At 40.6% G+C, this 22,556-nt stretch overlaps 2 protein-coding genes across 2 annotated transcripts; one reads left to right on the top strand and one right to left on the bottom strand.

Moving 5' to 3' along the window:
* Positions 1-4,537: 4,537 nt before the first annotated feature.
* LOC306921322 (interferon gamma receptor 1-like) lies at positions 4,538-13,488 on the top strand (the record flags this gene model as incomplete). The annotated part of the gene is made up of 9 exons (XM_079498431.1): positions 4,538-4,605; positions 7,508-7,530; positions 7,953-7,967; positions 8,811-8,931; positions 9,518-9,702; positions 10,552-10,721; positions 10,809-10,995; positions 11,811-11,941; positions 12,134-13,488. 9 exons carry the CDS (start codon positions 4,538-4,540, stop codon positions 12,557-12,559), a joined length of 1,326 nt encoding a protein of 441 aa, XP_079354557.1. The 3' UTR covers positions 12,560-13,488.
* Positions 13,489-13,974: 486 nt separating this feature from the next.
* ltv1 (LTV1 ribosome biogenesis factor) lies at positions 13,975-21,986 on the bottom strand. Its single transcript, XM_079499662.1, has 11 exons — positions 21,787-21,986; positions 20,496-20,627; positions 19,667-19,885; positions 19,391-19,484; positions 18,468-18,597; positions 17,254-17,467; positions 16,724-16,851; positions 15,132-15,265; positions 14,860-14,912; positions 14,523-14,723; positions 13,975-14,372 (listed from the first exon to the last, which is right to left on the bottom strand). The coding sequence occupies exons 1-11, from the start codon at positions 21,787-21,789 to the stop codon at positions 14,259-14,261; spliced, it is 1,422 nt and encodes a 473-aa protein (XP_079355788.1). The 5' UTR covers positions 21,790-21,986; the 3' UTR covers positions 13,975-14,258.
* Positions 21,987-22,556: the final 570 nt, after the last annotated feature.

Raw genomic sequence — 22,556 nt, forward strand, 5'->3', positions numbered from 1 at the left:
TGTGCCTGCTGAGTGGAACAGAGTGGTGGCAGATGGAGACACAAAATGAGCCCTCGTCTGGTCGTAGAGTATGAGTGAGAATGGACCATCCAACCCTGTACTGTATCTCTTAAATGTCTCTGTGTTAACAAACTGACCACATGAAAAGGTCCACAGAAACGAGGGGTGGGATGAGGCTTAGCATGAGGTCCGGTGGGAGGGCTAAGCAGCTTCTCACATGTCTGCACATGCAGCATGGGATCCAGGACAGGGGTTGACCAGCAGTTGGACTCAAGGGCAGTCGCTTGCTGGACGGATTTGCGGTAATGCAGCTGGCCTACATTGCAAAGTGTGTGTGTGTGTGTGTGTGTGTGTGTGTGTGTGCGTGCGTGCGTGCGTGCGTGCGTGCGTGCGTGCGTGCGTGCGTGCGTGCGTGTGGCAAGGGTCACAAGGATGCTCCAATGTCTGCCCTGGGCCTCCAAGGTGTTAACAGTCAATCATAATATGACAGAGAAAGGTGGGACTCCAACCCTCAGAGACACACGTGTCGCACATTGAGGAGGGAGATTTTAAAACTACACAGCTGCATGCATGTATGAGAGTCGAGATGCAGGTTTGCAAATACTTTCAGAAATAGGCTGAGCGTGACAAACATCTGCTGGGCTGAAGGATAGAGTGTGTTAATATAAGCTTAAGCAGCAAAGATGAAACTGTCAACATGTGCCTGTATACAAACTGAAAAGCTTGCCTGAGTTGGCCATTGTTATCAAGCCATGGTATGCCTGTTCTTTGCATTAATGCTCATTTTACAAATTACATTAGGTTGAAAATTCCTGAAATTCTACTCACCCTGGCCTGATCTAAATCCTCAACATGCCTTCAATCAAGAGATTAACAGAGCCATCAAGCCTGGGTTCATGATGAACCTCATGATCATTTTGTCAACATCTCTTCCTGTCTTCCTGTATGCCACATGCTGTACAGGAAAGAAACGCGGGCGAGATGGATTATGGTCGACTATACCTGAGGTACCGTCACCTGAGGACCATTGTGTCATATACTGTTGAATGCGGTTGTAGGTCAGTGTGTATTGTGAATACCAGCTGTCAATATACTCTGCTCTATGCCAACAAAACAAAACAAAAAACTGGCCTGGGCCGTGGCTCAGCGGTCCAGGCACCTTGGCTGGTAATCCAGTCTGGCATGTCACCCCATCTCTCTCCCCATTTCCTGTCAGCCTACTGTCTATTCCTCTATAAAAGAAATAAAGGCGAAAGCCACAAAAAACATTATAAAAAAAGAAAGAAAAAAACTATACAGGACAAAAGTTCTTTAAAAAAAATATAGGCCTACCTTTTCATTTTTGTTGTCAGTAACTTTATAGCAGGTGTCATAATTCTATAGCACTGATATTCTGGGAATCTCATAGGCAACAATTTGGCGAACCAAAAATTGCATATCTACAAGCTCACTTTGATGCATTGCAAGTTGTGTGTATTTTTAGAGAGGATATTTGGTGTAGAGGGAAAAAAGGAGAGGCCCAAGTACAGACCCCTGGGGACCCGGGTCTAGTATAGTGGTTAAATCAGACATCATCGTAAAAAACATGATCATATGTTCAGAATTATAGTGATTAACTATGGCAATGATTTACAGTATACAGTATTATTCAATTCATTAAATGTATTATTATGTAGTATTAACAACTTTGATTAAATGTCATGAACATTTCCCAGATTGATGATTCATTTCCTACAAAGCCAAATTATTTACAGTAGGACCTTAACTACAGTAAAACATCTAATAAAAAAGGAAAGGAAAGGAAAAAGCAAGTGAAGAACGTGACCTTGCAAAAGTGACACGGTGCTAGTTCAAATAAGGTTAATCTCAGCTCTCCTCAGCAGCATAAATAAATAGATTAACACTGGTTTTATGCCTGAGTAATCACGACAAATACAACAATTATATATTTCATTACAGATGTCACTGATAAATACCCACATTAACAATCCTGTCTACCCTGGCTGAGTGCAGTGAGCGAAATACATGATCAAAGCCTGTCTCAGTCAAACACAATAATACATTAGGCCTACATACCTACCAAATACTTCTTGTAAATGAGAATATTGCTGACATTGACAACACTGTCCCATGATCAATCTTCCTCGTGTTGTTTATTTAAATCTTGCATGGATCATCACTACAACATTATGTTCTGTTGTTCTTCAGCATAGTGCTACAGCATACTGTATGCTACAGCATATCAGATAGGCTACCTGGAGATGTTCACGCACTGTCGACATTTATTTAAACAAGTGTCTAAAATGATTTTAAATAGGAATTTAAACGAGACAAAAACTTCTACAATTTGTCCATTTGTTATTTGTCATTAATTCATTTTGTGGGTTTACAACATGAGGATGTCTAATAATAGTTCCCGCCCCTATCTTTTCTATCTTTTTTTATTCATTCATTTGTTTGTTTATTTATTCATTTAAATGAGCCCTGGCCAAGGGGACAGTATATACAGCAGGTCCCTGTTGAACTCAGTCAGGTGCTTCGAGCATCTAGTCGAAGCTTATATCAGCTCTCACTTATGGCACATTAGACCCCCTACAGTTTACTTACAGACAAAACAGGTCAAGAGACAATGGCACCATTTCCCCATTGTGCTATTGAAGCTCACCATCAGCTGGCAGTGGCTCAGGGGACAGGGGTAGAGTGACCGGATGGCAACCGCAAGGTTCCCAGTTCAAACCCGGGCTCCCCCAGAGTTAAGTGTCGAAGTGTCCTTGAGCAAGACTCTGAACCCCTAATTGCTCCAGATGATTTCCTACGGCATCGGTGTGTGAATGTGTGTGAATGGGTGAATGTGAGCTTCAGTGGCAGTGCTCAGTGACATATTAGACTGGTGCTGGATACTGGACTTACGGTGCTGATGGACAGCACCACTAGCAGCTCTCTACACTGACACCACCTGTACTCCCTGTTCAATCCTGATGCTCAAACTCAGTGGTGGAAAAAGTAATCAATTTATTTACGTAAGTAAAAGTACCAATACTGCAAGCAATGCAGAAACACTCTCGAAAGTACAAAAGTATTGCATCAAAATATACTTAAAGTACCAAAGGTAAAAGTATGCATTATGCAGAATGTCCCATTTCACAAGGTATAAAATGTATTCAAATATTTAGAAAATATTTTCAAATATATATTTTCAAATAGCCAAAGTTTAAGGCTGAAGTGGTTAAAGTATGTTCTGTAATAATAATTAAAATCTGCAAAGTAACTAGTAAAAATCTTTCAAATAGTAGTAATTGTAGTGGAGTAAAACATACAATATTTATTTGCCTCTGAGATGTACTGAAGTAGAAGTAAAAGTGTTGAAATTTTCAAATCCCCACAGTAAAGAAAACTCTATGGCCTGTTTTGCCATGTTGAATGATATGAATCTCGTCAAGCAAGCATCATAATACCGATACTTTGAAGCAGGTCAAACCAATGGATATAACAACATAGTCACATCACAATCTTAATTAAGAAAATTACTCTATTTTGGCGTGCAGCCTTAGTCCAGATGTTTAGCACGATGGACAGACAGACAGTGACACACGCCCAATGTCGCCCATATCCGTGATCCAGCTGTCAACAGCTGTCTCACCGCAGCCCTGCAGGTTGCACAGTGCTCTGGGAAAACTGGGATTTGTCCCTGCATGGGGATTATTTGGCCAGGCGTGCAGACTGTAACTGTAATTACTCCAGTCCTCACGTGGCACACTGATAGACAGATATGTGAGCCACTGCAGTGTCTGCATATATGACAGTGGTTCTCAAAGTGGGGGCTGAGGACCCCCAGGTGTCCTTGAGTGGGTTCCAGGAGGTCTCCAGCTAAATTACTAAATATAACTTTAACCACTTTAACCCTATTTTATAGGCCTACTTCATTTATTAAAAAACAGCCGATCTATAAACTCACGTGTCACAGTGTGACACGTGACAGTATTACTGTTAATATGCCTTCTACTAAGACTGGTGCTAGATTGAGTGACGCAAGGTTGTGATCTACTTTTCTACACAGTCATAGACTGGACAGTGGCGGCGGTGGCTCAGGGGTAGAGTGGCTGGATGGTAACCGCAAGGTTGCCAGTTCGAACCCGGGCTCCCCCAGAGTTAGTGTTGAAGTGTCCTTGTCCTTGAGCAAGACACTGAACCCCTAATTGATCCTGATGTGCTGGTTGGTGCCTTGTATGGTTTCCACCGCCTTCGGTGTATAAATGTGTGTGTGAATTGGTGAATTGATGCACAATCTATGTAAAGCGCCTTGGATAAAGGCGCTATATAAATGCACCATTTACCATAGTCTCGCGTCTGACGACTATATCACAATCTCCGATTTGAAAATTGCAAGAGTCTGGAAAATTGCAAGAGTCTGGCAACACGAGACTATATAGACTGGATGATGCAAAGAACCACTGATATCAGCATCAGGTGGAAGTACAGCATAAGTACAAAAACAAAACTGTAGCCTATACCAGAGCTGCTCTTTCGATCGTGCAATATGGCTCTGAACGCTGATGTAGAAAAACCAACAACACATGTCCTCCAGCAGTGGTTCTCAGCCTGCGGGTCAGGAGCCCCAACTTCCCCCAAGGGGGTCCCCACATGTTGTTGTTGTTGTTGTTTATTTTAGTGGAGGTCCCCAGATGACAGTAAAGTCACAATTTAAGGACCTTTAAGATATTTTAATACCTAAAGAATATTTAGAAGACCATTACTGCATCAACAGTAGGCCTAATCAACAAACATGACCCGCTTTAATTACTTCAATCATATTAATAGCTTAATAATAACTAAAATGTTATTGTCTTTTATATGTCCCACTTTTCACGATTCCAATTAAAAATAGCAACAACAGGGGGGAAAAATATATGTGAATAATTGCTTTGAAAATACTATGTTGTAAAGAAAAATCAATAAACATATGTTTAAAAAAAATAAAAATAGCAACAACAAAAAAAAGGGATGCAGATCTACATGCTCAAAACGGATCAGAGAGGTTTCTGTCCTTCAGTAACAATATGCAATGTGACCCTCTGGAGGTTTCTGTCCTTCAGTAACAATATGCAATGTGACCCTCTGGAGGTTTCTGTCCTTCAGTAACAATATGCAATGTGACCCTCTGGAGGTTTCTGTCCTTCAGTAACAATATGCAATGTGACCCTCTGGAGGTTTCTGTCCTTCAGTAACAATATGCAATGTGACCCTCTGGAGGTTTCTGTCCTTCAGTAACAATATGCAATGTGACCCTCTGGAGGTTTCTGTCCTTCAGTAACAATATGCAATGTGACCCTCTGGAGGTTTCTGTCATTCAGTAACAATATGCAATGTGACCCTCTGGAGGTTTCTGTCCTTCAGTAACAATATGCAATGTGACCCTCTGGAGGTTTCTGTCCTTCAGTAACAATATGCAATGTGACCCTCTGGAGGTTTCTGTCCTTCAGTAACAATATGCAATGTGACCCTCTGGAGGTTTCTGTCCTTCAGTAACAATATGCAATGTGACTCTCTGGAGGTTTCTGTCATTCAGTAACAATATGCAATGTGACCCTCTGGAGGTTTCTGTCCTTCAGTAACAATATGCAATGTGACCCTCTGGAGGTTTCTGTCCTTCAGTAACAATATGCAATGTGACCCTCTGGAGGTTTCTGTCCTTCAGTAACAATATGCAATGTGACCCTCTGGAGGTTTCTGTCCTTCAGTAACAATATGCAATGTGACCCTCTGGAGGTTTCTGTCCTTCAGTAACAATATGCAATGTGACCCTCTGGAGGTTTCTGTCCTTCAGTAACAATATGCAATGTGACCCTCTGGAGGTTTCTGTCCTTCAGTAACAATATGCAATGTGACCCTCTGGAGGTTTCTGTCCTTCAGTAACAATATGCAATGTGACCCTCTGGAGGTTTCTGTCCTTCAGTAACAATATGCAATGTGACCCTCTGGAGGTTTCTGTCCTTCAGTAACAATATGCAATGTGACCCTCTGGAGTGATGCTCAAAACGGATCAGAGAGGTTTCTGTCCTTCAGTAACAATATGCAATGTGACCCTCTGGAGTGATGCTCAAAACGGATCAGAGAGGTTTCTGTCCTTCAGTAACAATATGCAATGTGACCCTCTGGAGTGATCAGAGAGGTTTCTGTCCTTCAGTAACAATATGCAATGTGACCCTCTGGAGGTTTCTGTCCTTCAGTAACAATATGCAATGTGACCCTCTGGAGGTTTCTGTCCTTCAGTAACAATATGCAATGTGACCCTCTGGAGTGATGCTCAAAACGGATCAGAGAGGTTTCTGTCCTTCAGTAACAATATGCAATGTGACCCTCTGGAGGTTTCTGTCCTTCAGTAACAATATGCAATGTGACCCTCTGGAGTGATGGTGGAAATATAGTGTCCTTCATCATCAAAGTTGCCCACCCCATATGCCCATCTCACTGACACTAGGCTGCATTTTTGGGCGTCAGCCCCTATACACAGGTTTAATGTTTGTCTTTAGTTCAATGTTTGTTTTGTAAACACCATTGACAATGAAGGGAAAATGTATGTCATAATGTGCATCATTACGTCATATTGTCACTTTATTGTTAATGGCGTTTAATGTTTGTGTTTGCACCGTTTGTTTTACATCACCATTACATCACCTAATCAACATGAGTTAGACTTTAATATATTAGCGCCCCTCACTTCACACGTGTGTGATTTTTATATGGATGCCTGTATATACTACTGTATGTATACATTGATTCACATTAGCCTAGGCCTACTTCTACTTTTGAAACTCTGTACATATCGACAACAGTATATGCCTGTATACATTATCTCTTTTTAGTATACCTTATGCTCAGCCCAAGTGAAGATAAACCAGTCTTTCTTTCTTTCTTTCTTTCTTTCTTTCTTTCTTTCTTTTTTTCTTTCTTATGGCAAAGTGATTTAGGTCTGTCTATCTGTCTGTGATTACAGATTTTAAACTACAATACCATTTGTCATGATTCTGGAGGAAAAAAGAAGATATTTTGAGTCATAATACAAGTCATCACTCATCATCAGATGAGTGATGACTGGAAATATATTTTTGAATAGCAAAATGAATTACGTGTGACAAATTTGTGCTAGGAATACTGTTAAAACATTTTAGAATTACAAATGGCCCAGCTTTTCATAAGTGACAGTAGGCCTAATACAGCTTTTTTTTACAGTCTCAATATTTGCCATTGACAATGAAAGGAGAAATTAGGTAAAATGTCCGCCAAATATGACGTAAATTTGTGGCAACAGGCAACAGGCATTCTGATTGGCCAGTATGAGATGATCCATGATGATGTACGATGATAAGAGCGCCCCTCGCTTCACACGGGTGTGATTTATTACAATACACATGCTTGTGTCTATATTGCATGTTACCGGCAGGGGGCGCCTTTTGCTTGTGTTGAACTGAGCAGAGTATCCCGTGGGAGTAGACAGTATATAAAGTAGACCCCGGTCATTTGCTCAGCCAGGTGAGTTTCTAACCTAGATAGTTTCACCTGTGTCGAATTTGTCTCAGTTGTCAGGTGGTTGGATTATGATAACTAACAAGCAGTGAATTACCCACATTAGAGGTAGCATACAATGTCGCAATCGGGACGTGACTCACTATAGTTACTAGGCTAGCCTATTCCTGAGAAGTATGACAATAAGAATAGACGCTTAAGGAAGTGGAGGGAGGGACTGACGAGAATCCTCGGTCTGGGAATGTCTTTTTGTCTATTTCAAAGATTTTAAAGATGTTTTAACGGCCTGGTAATTGGAATATATAGGCCCTATAACCCTGGGTTTAATTCTTGGTCATTTTTTTGGATTAAAGTTGACCCACTGATTGACGTCGTAACCATGGTGTTTGATATTCATGGTTCATTATCAGTTCTTGCTTTGGTTGCAGGTGCGTTCTCCCTGGGTAAGTATAGGATATACATTCCACTACCAGATATTCAACTTCTAATTATTATCTTGTATGAAATATAGGCTAACTGTGTCCATTAGTCAGCTTAAATCATTAGGCATATTAAGTAAATAATTATACTCCGTGTGTGTGTGTGTGTGTGTGTGTGTGTGTGTGTGTGTGTGTGTGTGTGTGTGTGTACTTTGCCATGTCCATGATAGTTGGAACAAGTATGATAAATTATCTTCTTTATAGTCACGATCCAAAGGTGGACTCTGATGTCATAAAAACTATAGGTGTGCCTATGCTGCTATGCAAGTTCAGTTAAATATTTACATGACATGACAAAGATAGTTTAGATTCTAATTTCTATTCCTATATTTGAATAGTTTGAAAAGAGTTGGCATTTCCAAACAATGCTGAAATACTGTGTTGGCTCAAAACTATACAAAGCAGTAGAATATGGCTGTATCTGGTTATTAGTATTATTCAGGCTGCTGTGGTGGAATGGACCTGGTGTAGCCCCTTTCGGGGCCCTGGTTTACATTTTCTGTATTTGGGATGGTACCGACGTCCCAAATACAGAAAAGGTAAACTAGGGTCCCGAAAGGGGCTAGGACCTGGGACATAATATGGCTAGCTCTATCGTACCCAAGCAGCCTGAATTTGAAAATGTATTTTCTGTTTAATAAGAGCTGGAGAGATGGGGAGACCCCTGTTACTGAACAAACTCTCAGTGTAGCAATGATTGGAGTGTAATGTAGTGCTACGTATTTTACACTATCATCCATCCACTTTTACTGACGCAATACAGAATTGAGCCAATTACATTTTCCTCTTTTTCATTTCTTCCTGTAGTGCCACCTCCAGAGAATGTCACAGTGAGCTGTCACAACTTCCAGACAACCGTCTACTGGAACTACAGCAGGCCGCATCCAAAGACTAGCTTCAAGTTAAACATCAGTGCCAGTGATGCTGGGTAACTTTAATATTGTATTATGACTATTGTAATGAGATTTGTATCCCAGCAATCATAGTACATGTAGAGCACTGGTTCCCAAACATTTTGATTTTAATTATTTCAAAGTAATTTCATGAATATTAAAAAAAAATCAAAGACATTCCGTAAATTAGAAAATAATGTTTAGGAAGTACTGAAAATAGCAGGTATACAGATCTGTTATTTTCACTAGTTGGGGTCCCGGGCAAACGTCTAATTTCTCTTTTGGGTCTTGAGCTAAAACGTTTGGGAACCACTGATGTAGTGGACCTCCAGTATTTAGCGATACATAGATGTTTTGGCTTCATGCTGCCAAATACTTAAAACCCTGCTAAACACTCACTATATCACAATATTTGGTGGGACATGGTGACGGACATCACCCAAGCTTAACCAATAAGAGTGCAGTGTTACTATTGAAAATCTTGCCACCACTAATAAAACACATGTATATTTGAGTCAATTCTCCTAAATTACGTTTTTATATAAATCATACATTGTAACTGACATGTACAGCATACTGGTATTCCTTTGTTTCAGTTCAATTTATTGTGTTTTTTCCAAGGTCCGTCAGTGTGTCTGTAACCGACAAGCATCGCTTGTATGACCTCACCTCGTTCGTATGGGAATCTGAAAAACGTTTCTCTGCTTTCCAGTCTGTGACTGTATCTGCCGCAGAGGGGAAACATAAATCCAAAATGGTTGAATCCACATTCACATTTAATGAATTGAAGCCAGCTTTTAAACAATGTAAGTAATATACTACAGTATATGATTGATTGATTGATTCTTTATTTAAGTGTCATGCTTCCGAAGAAGCCCAGCCCATATGGACTTACAGGACACTTTTTACAGTTTACATGAACAATTACAATAAACCGACATGACGGTTTGCAAACAATGATCAATTGAATACCAAACTGACACTCCAGATCCTTACGAGCAGATTACATAACATATAACATAAAATACACCATTAGGCCTGTGACAGGAGACACATGTACCTACTTGAAGAGCTGGGATTGCCTTCTACTCCAGGCTCTAGAAACAAACTGGGCTGTCCTAAATACTTCATAATTAAATAACCAGTCTAACTTCTGTCCATCATCTTCCCAGAATAGATCAGGATTTCTTTGTTGCATTACCTCAAACAGTGGAACCCTCAAATCATCATACAGGGTACAATAAAACATAAAATGAAATTCATTTTCCACATCATTTAGGTCACATACAATGCATAATCTATTCTCTTCTGGGACCGCTGAAAACCGCCCTACCTCAATAGCCAGAGGCAGGATACCAGTTCTCAGCTGGGCACACAATATATGTTTGCTTAAAGTAACCATAAGAATCTTTGGTCTACTATCTAACCAGACACTACTGCTTTTCTTTCTTCTTTTTTTGAATAGTGTGTACTTTATTAAACAGTTTGCAAAAAATTAAAATAAAAGCGTACAGTTTAATACAAATACAATGCTAAAATAATTGAACCCAAAAAAGCACTATGGCTTGTTTCCATTGGGTTCCTGTGTATTCAATTCATTCATTGCTTCACACTGTATGTTTTGAAACAGACTGACAATGTTACTTTGATTGCAGGTGAATTAGACTTCCCTCCTGTGAATCTATCTATGAAGGGATTGGATGCCACAGTGAGGTTTGACAACCCCCATCACTACTATGAAACTATGAAAACTATGAAACTCAAGCAGGCTTACAGTGCTCGTGAATTTGTATTCACTGTTCACCTGTTAAATGATGGACAACAGGTAACTTTTTTATTTTTTTAATGGATGTTTAACGTTTAATGTTTAAAGGGACATTTTTGCATAAAAATATATGTTAATGACGTTTAGAAGATCTTCAGATCCGAGGCTTCAGATCCGATGGAGTGCCCCAACGAAATCTGCACATATAGCTTCAATTGTCCAGAGATGGAGAAGTACTGCATTACGTTAGAAGGATGGATGAAAGGATCAAACTATGAAGTTCCCTTCAAAAAGACTGACCCCATCTGTGCTACTGATAAGGACACTGTACAAGGTATGAACCGATGATGAATTGGGAAATGTCCTTTTCACTGTACATTAGGATAGCATTTGATTCCTCCAACAAGTGGGCCCCAAAATAATTGGCAAAGAAATACTTAAAAAAAAAAAATTATATAACATTAATATAGAACTAAAACAATTTATGCCAAAACAAATAAGATGGTATTTTCTTCCTTAGAAAAATTCAAAAATGCGTTTTCATTGTGATACTGATAAATAAGAACTTAAAGTACTACTTTGATCATCACTACTCATCATTACTCACGCACCCACACATTCAATTGCACACAAGTGTATTTGTCGTTGTATTTGTATTTGTTGTTTGTCATACCTTATATTATGTTTGAGTACTTTGTCTAACTTACTATTTGTTTATTATCTTAGGTGAGAACCATGTATAAGCCCTTCATGAGTTTCTCAAGTGCACTTATTTTTCTCTTTTAATGATGTTACCTTTTGTATTTTTTTATTGCGCGGAAAAAAGAAAAAAAAATCATTCAAATAAACATGCTCTAAGAATGCATGCTATTCGGCTGCCATGTTAAATGGTCAGATGGGTGGGCCGTGAACGCTTTTGAGGTTTTCAAGTGGACCTGACCCAAAAAAGGTTAAAGGAGTTAAATGAGTACGTGTCTCACAGTACAACATGTCAATTATTATTATTTTCCCTAAAACACAAGAAAAGTAACTTATCTAACTAAACATCTCAAGTAGATTGTTAATGTTAAAGTTTAGGATATTTATTTTAAATCTGACAAATCTGGAACTATAGAAATTAAATTGTATGATTTTTGTTTTTCGTTGCAGACACTGGCAATCATATCATATTTGTGGTGGTTGTGCTAACAGTCTTTGTAATTGGAGTGTGTGTGGTGATATTATTTAATGTCATGGCAAAGGCATGGAAAATGATTCCTTCTAGTCTACCAAAGGCTTTGGTAAGTCATCAAATTAAACATTTGCAAGTCACTTGTATTACCTTGTTGTTACCTTCTCTCTTACCTTGTTGTCTCTCTCTCCTTTGACTAACGTCAAAAGAAAAGAGGGTGCTGTTTTTTCCTTTGTTTTGTCAATGGGTAACCAGATTGGTTTCATTATGATATTAATATCCGTTTCATTCTGTTGCACAGAAGATGCCAATGGACTCAAGTAAATACGGGAACGTAATGAACATCCCCTATGAGAGTGTTTCCACTATCAGCTTTACGGAGCCAGACTTTAACAAGTCTGACAGCAGCCTGATGGTTGTCACTGCAGAGGAGACGGATCGCAACGAGTCTCAAACCTACTGCTCCAGGTCTGATCCGTCTTCTCCAAAATCCATTGGCTCTGCGTACACGGAAGACAGGCTTTCAGAGAGCAGTAACCAACACAAGTCTAAGGACACCTACGAGTCAGAACTTTGCTCTGAGGAGGACTCGGTGGAAACGGCATCTGTTACATTGGATCCAGAGGAGGAATGTTCTTCTGGCTATGACCGACCACACAGACTGGAGGTGGATGTGGTGGATATGGGCCATGGGGATGTTGTTAAATGCTACAATAGACCATGTTGATATTTAATCCATTCAGGATTGGGTACTTGGTTTTGCAATGCCCTGCTACACTAAATGACTCATACGTAGCCTACTCTTCATTTGATCATAGCACAAGAGGAGCTGCTACACTAAATGACTCATAAGTAGCCTACTCTTCATTTGATCATAGCACAAGAGGAGCTGCTACACTAAATGACTCATAAGTAGCCTACTCTTCATTTGATCATAGCACAAGAGGAGCTGCTACACTAAATGACTCATAAGTAGCCTACTCTTCATTTGATCATCATCTTCATTTGATCATAGCACAAGAGGAGCTGCTACACTAAATGACTCATAAGTAGCCTACTCTTCATTTGATCATCTTCATTTGATCATAGCACAAGAGGAGCAAAACGCTCCTTTCTGAAAGGGTGAAGGGGGATAGAGCTGTAGTTCAGTGATTCTCAACCTATTGGTCGGGTCGGGACCATAATTCTTTTTTTTTTTTTTTAAATGGACGATATACAAGCTTGCATTGTGAGGGGTTGAGCTTGTAGATCTGCTATTTTCCACTATTTATCTGTGGCGCAGAGTCAAACAAAATGCCTCCAAGCGACTGTATTTTTCCAGTTGGTCTTAACCTCAGCATCAAACCCCTTCCTCTCTCGTTAACTGGAGACAAGGACTTGCAACAAAAAGGAACTCTCTTCAGCTCTGGTCAGATTTACATAAGATGCTGTGTGCTTCTGTGTACATCTTGGTTTAAATAACGGAAGTACTTTATAATGTGGCTGTGCCAAAAGTACTGTAACATGCCAACCTGCACAGCAGACCGCAATGTAAATATGTATTTATTGTATGTTGTTTGAGCTTTTTTTTTAATCAGTGGGAGTTAATTACCGATTAAAATTGCTCATTTTTATTTTACAATGGTTCAAGGTGAACAATAAAGCAAAGTTATGAAATATTGTCTTTATACAGCTTTTATTTTGCAGTATACAACACTTGCCTGGACTAATGGTCGCCATTGGCAACAACTGCACAGCTGAGCAAAATGCCATATCATAAAGTTCCCCAACTTAAATTCTACCTTTATATGTTCCCATTAGTCCAAGCGCATACCAGAATAAGAATATAAAAGAATATTAAAAAAACAAACCAGTATGCTGTCTTTCAAAATCTTGACGATTGCTTTCCTTGTAGTTTTATTGGATTTCAATAAAAGTTACAAGTGGTTTGAGCAACGGTTGCTTTTGCCCATAGACAGTGGTTGGCATGAACTAGTCATTAGTCAAGGCAATGGGGACATTAAGCGTTTATGTAGGGGGAGGGGGGAAATCATCCTGTGTATGACATGGGTTGGAATCAAGAAAGAATTGACAGAGCAGGTCATGGAAAGAAATATGCTGAAATAAACAGGAGTCACAAAATGATAAAGCGCGATACAGGGACATAATAGTAAGATATATTTATTTTCATGATCTTCAATAAGAATGAAACCACTGTTTTGGATAGCACTTCCATGTATACTGTGATGACCATTTTGAAACTCCGTCACACAATCTTCTGTGATTGTGGTTATCAGAAAAATGGAACTCTCCGATCACCTAATGAAGCACATCCCTTTAGTCCTGATCTTTGAGGTTCCAGTCTCTGCGTGGATAATTCCATTAACGGGAGAGAAACAAAGTCATTCATTGTTAAGAAAAGCACTTCCAGCTTCTCATCCAGCCAGCTAGGAGAGCTTCAGGCCCTGAACGTTTGATCGCAGGTTACACATCTGTTTCTCTTGTCGGACTTTCTCTTCTTTGAATGCCACCTGGTTGGCTTTCTTCTCCGTTCTCCTCTCCTGTTGAGACAATATGGCAATTTATGTCATGTTTTTAATGTAAAGCGCTCCTACATTCAAATATGACTTATGTTGCCCCGCCCAGATTAGACCTAAATCTGTCCTCCCAAGTCAGAAATGTCACTCCTCAATATCTTTGCTCAAACACACCTTGCGCTCTCCTTTGATGGCCTGTTTCCTGGCTCTCTTGTCGTCCTTACTCTCCTCCTTGCTGCGTGGCTGGGTGCAAACACGCGGAAGGTCCGAGTCATTGATCCGCTCCATGCGCTCAGCCTGCTTGGCAGTCAGGCCTCTGGTGGGTAGGACATCCAGGGGAATGCCCGTTCTGTTGGATACTCGGATGGGCTTAAGCTGGGGCATGAACACACAGCAGAGGCAGGGCTCATTTTAAAATGTGTGGCCTGAAAGCTGAGAAGCTGGCATAACAGATGCACATAGAAAGCAACTCCAACATGAAGACAGAAAAAGCAAAATACTCATGACATACCTTTGGTGGATCTTGAATGATTTTGGGTCGGTTGTATAAGTTTGAATATGTACCTAGGAAAAAATAAAATATGATATGATGAAAGCAAAATTACTTTGAGCAAAACCTGTTCCTGATTTCGGCCAGTAATGATTGAGTATCAAAACCGCCTCTTTGACAACTCTCGACATCAGAAAACTCCCTGAGAAAAAACAATACAATATTCTGAATATCTACAGCAAAAACATTTAGTAGACAGGCGCCCTGAGGAATGTTGGTAAATTCCCACTCACTGATGATGGTTTCACAGTCCCACTTCTCTGTTGACTCTTCAATGACCAATGTCTCCTGTTCCTCTTCATCATCTTCCTCGTCCTCGTTCACCACAGCAAGTCCTCTAGGTCCCAGGTCATCAGGCCGCTGGAAGCTAAAGCACAAACATCATCTCCATCAATTACTTATTATTCACTGTTCAAAACTACAGGCTCCATTCCCCAGAAGGCTGTGTAATCATATCAGTTTTACTTCATTGTTCACACATCCTATAGACTCGAGGACAGAGTCGAGTTAAAGCATACTTTTCAGGCAACCTTTTTAGACACAAGATTTGGTTCCGAACTGGCGAGATCTACGACTACCAAACATTCCAGTGATGTTGGTACATGCTGCTGGTTGCTATTCTATTCTGTTCACCACAAGGTGAACAGAATGTAAACAGATGACCATCTGTTTATTGGGACTGATTGATAGCCTTCATGTGAGAAAACAAAGACATGTGTGCACAAATGGAACACAAATCTTCATGGCAACATCCATTATATCCTTCATATTCAGTATTTTCCTGCACAGTACTTGCTATTGAGTAATGCAATGACAGTGGCGACTGGCGAAACAGGGGAATCAGAGCTTTGTGCACCTGGCCCTCCATGACTTGGACAAAGTTCGCCGTTATGGACACGAGTATTAAACGAGGCTATTATGAAGAAGGAAGGAACCTTATCACCTGCGTGTCGTTTCAGTGGTAAAACAGTGAGCAACACCTCGTGTACACACAAGGAGAATGAAATAGTGTCTGCCGTCATTTAAACTACCTGCTTTTTATATTGCTGGTTGAGATTTCAGTTCCTTCCACTTTCTTTTTCTCATTTCACTGTGTCAGTTGGGAAGGTATTGTTAAATGATTTGTGGTTCGTCAGAAAGTGTCTTTCCAATTCCCTTTTTTGCCATTGCTGTGCAGTTGGACATTTGTTGGGGTTTACATTCAAATGTACATGAAAAAGATTACATTTAAAAAGAGATGTTCGACAAAGATTACATTTCACGAAAAAGACGGTCGGCCAAACCAGATGCACCGTGGTGGTATGGGTTTAAAAGTACTGCTTAACACAATCATCCCCGGATTCATTCAAAATAGGAGCTCTGGGGTGCCGGAAAGAGCCACGGAGAGCGCCCTGGATTAGGAGACGAGGCATTATTTCTGCCGCGCTAACAGCTAAGTGAACGAGACGCTAATATGAACGAAGAGCGAAGCGTACGGTGGCCTTAGAGAGTCTCACTCAAAAATAAAAAAGGAAAAAAATTCAGAATGTTATTCTTTCGCCTGATATCATTGAGGATGCGCTAGGACGTGTACACACGTCCTATGCATCCGTCGATTAGATTCCCTATGACGTTTCTAGACATCCTACAGATGGAATGTGTTAAGGGTTGGTTTAAACACTGCGGTTACAAGTGGGTGCAGGTGCAAAAAACCTTTCTACATCGATTACGCTTTGGCAAAATATCCCAATTTTATGGAAGTAGTGCCACAGTTATCCATATTATTAACGGCCAAATCTAAATGTTTTTTCAAACAATGAAATGATAAATGATCACATGAACTCACTCTTTCTCTTTCTGTGTGAAGTAGTCCTTGATGATCTCATCTAAGCGCATGCTGTCCGGGTTGATGTAGCCTTCCAGTTCAGCATTGTCCAGCGCTCCAATCTCATCATCATCAAACTGCTCATAAAACTTTGACAACACAAACACATTGGTTTAGAGTAGAGTCCGGCCAGGCGGCCAGTAACAGATTTTTTGGTAAGATGCTGATCCAAATTTCGGAGAGTGGTAATGAATGGATGATATACAGAATTTATGAGATTGACACTTCCACTTCTTCCATTTCCACATATAATAATAAACCCTTAAACCACATGAACATTGTGCTTTTCCGAGCTTGGCCTAATACTGGAAAATTCTGAAACAAGCGGTGAAAATAGCCGATCTATAAGCTCAAAAGGATACATACATAGGCTGTTGTTGGAGTAGATTTAGTGTAGGAGAGGACCAAGTAAAGACCTCTATGGGAATGCAGTCAACAACATATATACTGTAGGCCAGGGTTTAAGTGATTAGATGCTGAGCTGAAGTTACCTTTTCGAAGCGGTCGTCTAGCAGTGTGAGCTGTTCGTTCCTCCTCATGACAGAGGAGGACATGGAGTACTCTGTGAAGCGACTCTTGGTCTCCTCGTCCATGAACATGAACTCTCTGCCAAGCCCTTCCTCATCCCCCGACAGAGCCCCCTCCGAGCCGAAGTCACCCTCCTCATCCGTGTCCTCCCACTCATCGTCGTCGCCGCCATCCCCTCTGCAAATCATTATACACACGGATGGGAGTTGTTATGAACCAGGTATGTCATGGAATATCTATTATCAAGGTCTGTACGGTACTTAACACTCTGAAACGGAGGTCTCCGTCCTATCGAATAATCCCGCTCGTCGCCCAGGATGGAGATTAATCACAGGACGGAACATTAATGATATATATCATAACAGAGCGCACCGCTCCGCAGGCTGGGAGCGTCGATTGAGCAACATTCGATGTCATTTCCAGTTGGGACGTCATCCAAAGTGGACCCCTCCATTTTAGTGGATGAGAGGAAAAATAACTGAATAACTGTTGATCTAAATCAATCCGTCCAATTCTAACCAAAGATTAGGACACCCATCGCGGTCCCGTCGCTTGTCACGTTAGAAGTAATCATACTTCCCGTTGTTGTCGATCCCCTCGGGGGTGTTTTGGCTACATCTAGCTACTTCAAGCCACTTCCAAAATGGCGCGGAGCATCCTTGAAATAGGCACTAAAGGAAAGAAAATCACTGGGCGTCCTGATTTTATGGTTACAAATACCCCCGGGCGTTCTAGGTGTTAACCACATGAACCCTAGCATCCCTATTCTGGGTATTTCTTAACAGCTGAATAATGGGCAAAAATACACATTTCCCCCGCTACACCAAATCCCTCCCCCGAAAATAGTCGATCTACAAGCTCAGAGCACGTAGTGATGCATTGTGAGCTTGAAGATCTGCAACTTTCACCGAATGTTCTCCCCCCAGAATAGGGACGATAGGGTTCACATGGTTAGTAACAAACGACTAGAGTAAGGGGGAAACCTGCAATGCTAGCTCTAATGCTGCCAGGTGCCCATAGCTAAGGACAGCCCAACTGAGAAACCATTCTGAACACAGGTTAAACATACTACAGCAAACAGCGAACAAAGTTATTTTTTTTCACAGAAGATGTAGTTAGTGGATTCTCTCGACACGGGCAGGTTCAATGGGCGTAATGGGAAAAAAAAGGTTCTTACTCCTTCAAAGCCCCATTTACATCATTGGCCTTGATGATGAAGTCATCGTCCAGTACGTTGTTTGGGTCATCATAGTCAAAGTCCTCATCGAGACCTGCTACGATGTCAGGGTCCATGTCCAATCTGGGCCCTACAAGGACACACATGGACGGGTGTTAACACTTCCTGAAGGACGACAACCCCTTCAGGTTGTCGTCCAAACAAACAAACAAACGACAATGTTTGTTTTGTCATTTCGCTGCTGTCGGGCAGAAACCCCTTATCTCCATATTCTAATTTTTTGTGGTTTTTTTTCTTAGATTAATGCTTCATGTGATCATACTACACTACTACAGCATCACACAAAAGTATAAAAAGTAGCAGATCCATAAGCTTTTGAGCGTTTTGAGCTTGTACATTAGATCTGCTACTTTTGATTTTTTAATTGGAATCTGAAAAGTATGAGGTTTCCACTATTGAGAGAGACATTGACAATCAAGATTAATCACAACTCAAAAGGGAAAATGTCACAGTTTATGCCCCAGAAAAATAACTCCAAATTGGAGTTATCACAGTTTACCAACAAACACTCTTGATTTCACAGACAAATTCTTAATCTTTGCGTAATTCTCCTTTATATGACTTGAACCCTATACCATAAAAATATCAGATATACAAGCTCATAGCACGTCACTTTGAATATGATATTTTAAAGCGAACATGTTTTACTCAAATCTTTGCATCTGGGAGTCCCTGGAACTAAATATTTCGAGTTGGGTCAGTTGGCGGCCAATTGCATATAATTTTGGGGGTCCTTGACATGAAAAGGTTTGAGCCCAACTGATATAGCAATATAGGTTTTTCAGAAAATTGTTACACAGAAATTTAGAAGACACTTGTAGAATCGGCCTCAGGCTAGAGTATCTAGAGGGTTCGCTGCTTACCTGAAATGGGAGCAGCTTTGTTCAGAAGTCCCACAGCCTCTTCAAACTCTGAAGCAAACACTGACGAAGGGAGGTTCAGAGTATGTACCGGTACCTGTTTGTTACAAAACACAATAAAAATCACGTCCAAGTAAAAAAAACAAGCTAATGCGGCTCATCACAATACTGATTTCGTGCCTTTATTCGGCAGAGGCACTGCTATCATTGTCTGCGTAATCAACAGTCATTTAAGCAAATGCTATAGCTAATAAGTTAACCAATAGTTCCAGAACATACAGAGATGGCCTGGTCCATTTCCCCCTCTTCTTCTTCCTCCTCCTCCTCCTCTCCTTCATCTCGGAGGTCAACAAGCTTCGTGTCCAGGTGAGAGGGATAGGTCGGCACCAGCTCTGGCACCAGTCTGGCGGGCTCCTTCAGGTGCTGCAGGTAGTTGTAATCATCGTCAAAGAACACCCCGAATTCCCTCTGCTCCTCGATTCGCTTCTCTGTATCCACCTGAGAAATTCAGGAAAATCACACGTCACACTGCCAATATTACCATGTTTTCTGAAAACCTTTAAATTATTATTATTTTTTAATATATAGCCTTAACATCTTGCCGTTAACATTTCAGAATTCAGACTAATGAAGTATTCAATTAATCAATCTGACACTGCCTTTCAGCCTGTCAGCTGTGGTCAAATGTCATTTGACCACAGCTGATAGGCTGAAAGGCAGTGTCAGATTGATTAATTGATGGAAGGGCCGACTAGTAAACAAACAGGAGAAAGGAGCACAACAGTATTGGTGAGGGGCAGCGGTGGCTCAGGGGTAGAGTGACTGGGTGGTAACCGCAAGGTTGCCAGTTCGAACCTGGGCTCCCCCAGAGTTAGTGTGTCGAAGTGTCATTGAGCAAGACACTGAATTGCTCCGGATGTGCTGGTTGGTGCCTTGCCTTGGGTGAATGTAATGCACAATCTATGTAAAGCGCCTTGGATAAAGGCACCATTTACCATTTAGGTACTGCTGGCCTTGGAAAATAGTTTATTTATCTTTGAGACTTTCAAGTGGGCCTGATTCAGAAAAGGTTACTTGGGAACTACTGCAGTAGGCCAAATCTTCTCACCGGATTGGTTGGCAGGAGGACACGCTGGGGTGCGGTCTCGTCTGCAACCAGCGGATCCCTCTGACTCCTATGGACCAGATGGAAGTTCACCGCATTCTTCTTGTCTATGAAGTGCCTCTTCTTTTTGTGAGGCTGGAGGAAGAGACCATGACCATGGATCAGGACTGTTGCATTATGACAGCATCATAATGTGGTAGTAAAATGACATGCATTGATTGATACTCCATTTTGGATGGGATGAAATTAGAAAACACATTTACTAAATGATATATTATTGCATTAGTATGTATTATGCCATTGTGATTCTTTTTATGACGATTGAAATTTCTTGCACAAAAAAACCACTATGAATTATAAATATTATATAAATAAATAATCATATCTCCTAAATCATAGCACAAGGAAATGTCTGATTTGTGTACGATGCTATTGGCATGGCATGGATACAGGCTAGGCGGGCAATAGGAGCATCTGGGCACCTTGATGTCAAATTGCAATTGGCTATTTTGCCCAAAAAGTTAAAAAAAATATATATATAAAAAAATATTTGTGTAATGTAAAATAAAAATATCCATGATGTGAACATGCACAGTACATCATTGTGAGTCTTATCCGTCAACTTATTTCTTATGCCCCAAATTGACTGGATATACAGGTTTTTTGTAGCAATTGTAGAACAAATATCTGATCCTAAGCATGTTGTATACATACATACATACATACATACACTCATTATTTACATTTTGTAATGAGGCAATTTAACACCGAGGTGCCCACTCACCCATAGCTAGAAAACCTGTGCCTGTACAGGCAAACATTTCCCTGTGACCACCAACAAAAACACCTTGAAGACCAGCAACCGGAGCCCTCGAGGAGGTTTCTTCGACAGCACCTCTAAGGCCCTTAAAACAAGGCTCCAGACTTCCCAAAACAAACTGGTCAGGCTACTACTTGGCCTCACTCCCCGAACCCACCTCACCCCTGCGTGCCCAATTTGATTCAAGCTGCCGAAAGGGGCTAGCATAGCCTTAGCCCCAATACGTTCCCTCAGTCCCTACAGCATTAGCTTTAGATCAAGAGTACGACTGTATTTTATCGATGTTGACATAAAATACATCTACGAGAGTCTTGATCTAAGGCTAGAGCAGGCGCAGTCAGTTGGTGATAATGTCTGGTTTGGTAAAGATCTTCTCTAGTCAGAAAACAAGCTACTGTATGTACTGTATGTTAGCTATCGTTGGCTAGTTGATTAGGTCTTTAAAAGGCGCACGCAACAACAAAGTACACTTACCATAGTTTAACGAGATTGCTGATGGCTTTGTTGGATGTTATCAATAAAGAACCTCGTCGCGACACAAACTATTAGCTGCTGTAAACCTGAAAAATGATTTAAATGTAGAATTTGTCAATGTTTATAATCAACATTGGGCTCCTCTTCACCACGCTGAAAGACCACCATTCCTGGAAAGAACCATTTCTGGAAATACCGTAGGGTTGTTGTGTACTTCAACAAAAAAGAAACCTTTTCAACTTGTTCGGGCATCGGCGGCGAGTATCCTGAAGATTTATTTATAAAATTACTACTACGGATTTAAAATCGTTTGCATTATATCATTTTATAATAGAAGTAATGACGCAGATGACTCCAATGTCTCCTCCAGTCAATATTGTTGGTATAGTCCAGAAGACGACAGCAATCGAACGCGTAATAATGACGTAGTAAAGTGGTTCGCATAGTTGACTATACTCTATGGTTGATTCCCATCCTATCAGAATTTATATCATTAGATCATACTTCAAATTTAAATATACTACAGGCCTATGGAATGTTTTTGGCCTATGCTTTATATTTCCCCTTCCAAAGTAATTAGATTACCACGCACTAGACATTATCACTCACTATCAGTGAGGGCCAAAGAATCAAGCAGTAGGCCTACTCCAGGTCAAACCGGTACCTCAATGTGTCTCACATGGCATCAGGCTCAAATATGGGCATATATGATATGACATCAGGGATATCCATATATGGGCATAAAAGGGACAATGACTGACAGATACAGA

This window comes from Electrona antarctica (genome assembly GCF_951216825.1).
Source record: "Electrona antarctica genome assembly, chromosome: 4".
Classification (NCBI taxonomy): Eukaryota; Metazoa; Chordata; class Actinopteri; order Myctophiformes; family Myctophidae; genus Electrona; species Electrona antarctica.

Bases quoted from the DNA above. Each gene is read 5' to 3' on its own strand.
- ltv1 (XM_079499662.1), bottom strand. The intron at 19,485-19,666 runs GTATGTTCTGGA...TGTAACAAACAG, and splicing joins AAATGGACCAGGCCATCTCT to GTACCGGTACATACTCTGAA. The intron at 17,468-18,467 runs GTAAGAACCTTT...AATGATTTGCAG, and splicing joins GTAAATGGGGCTTTGAAGGA to AGGGGATGGCGGCGACGACG.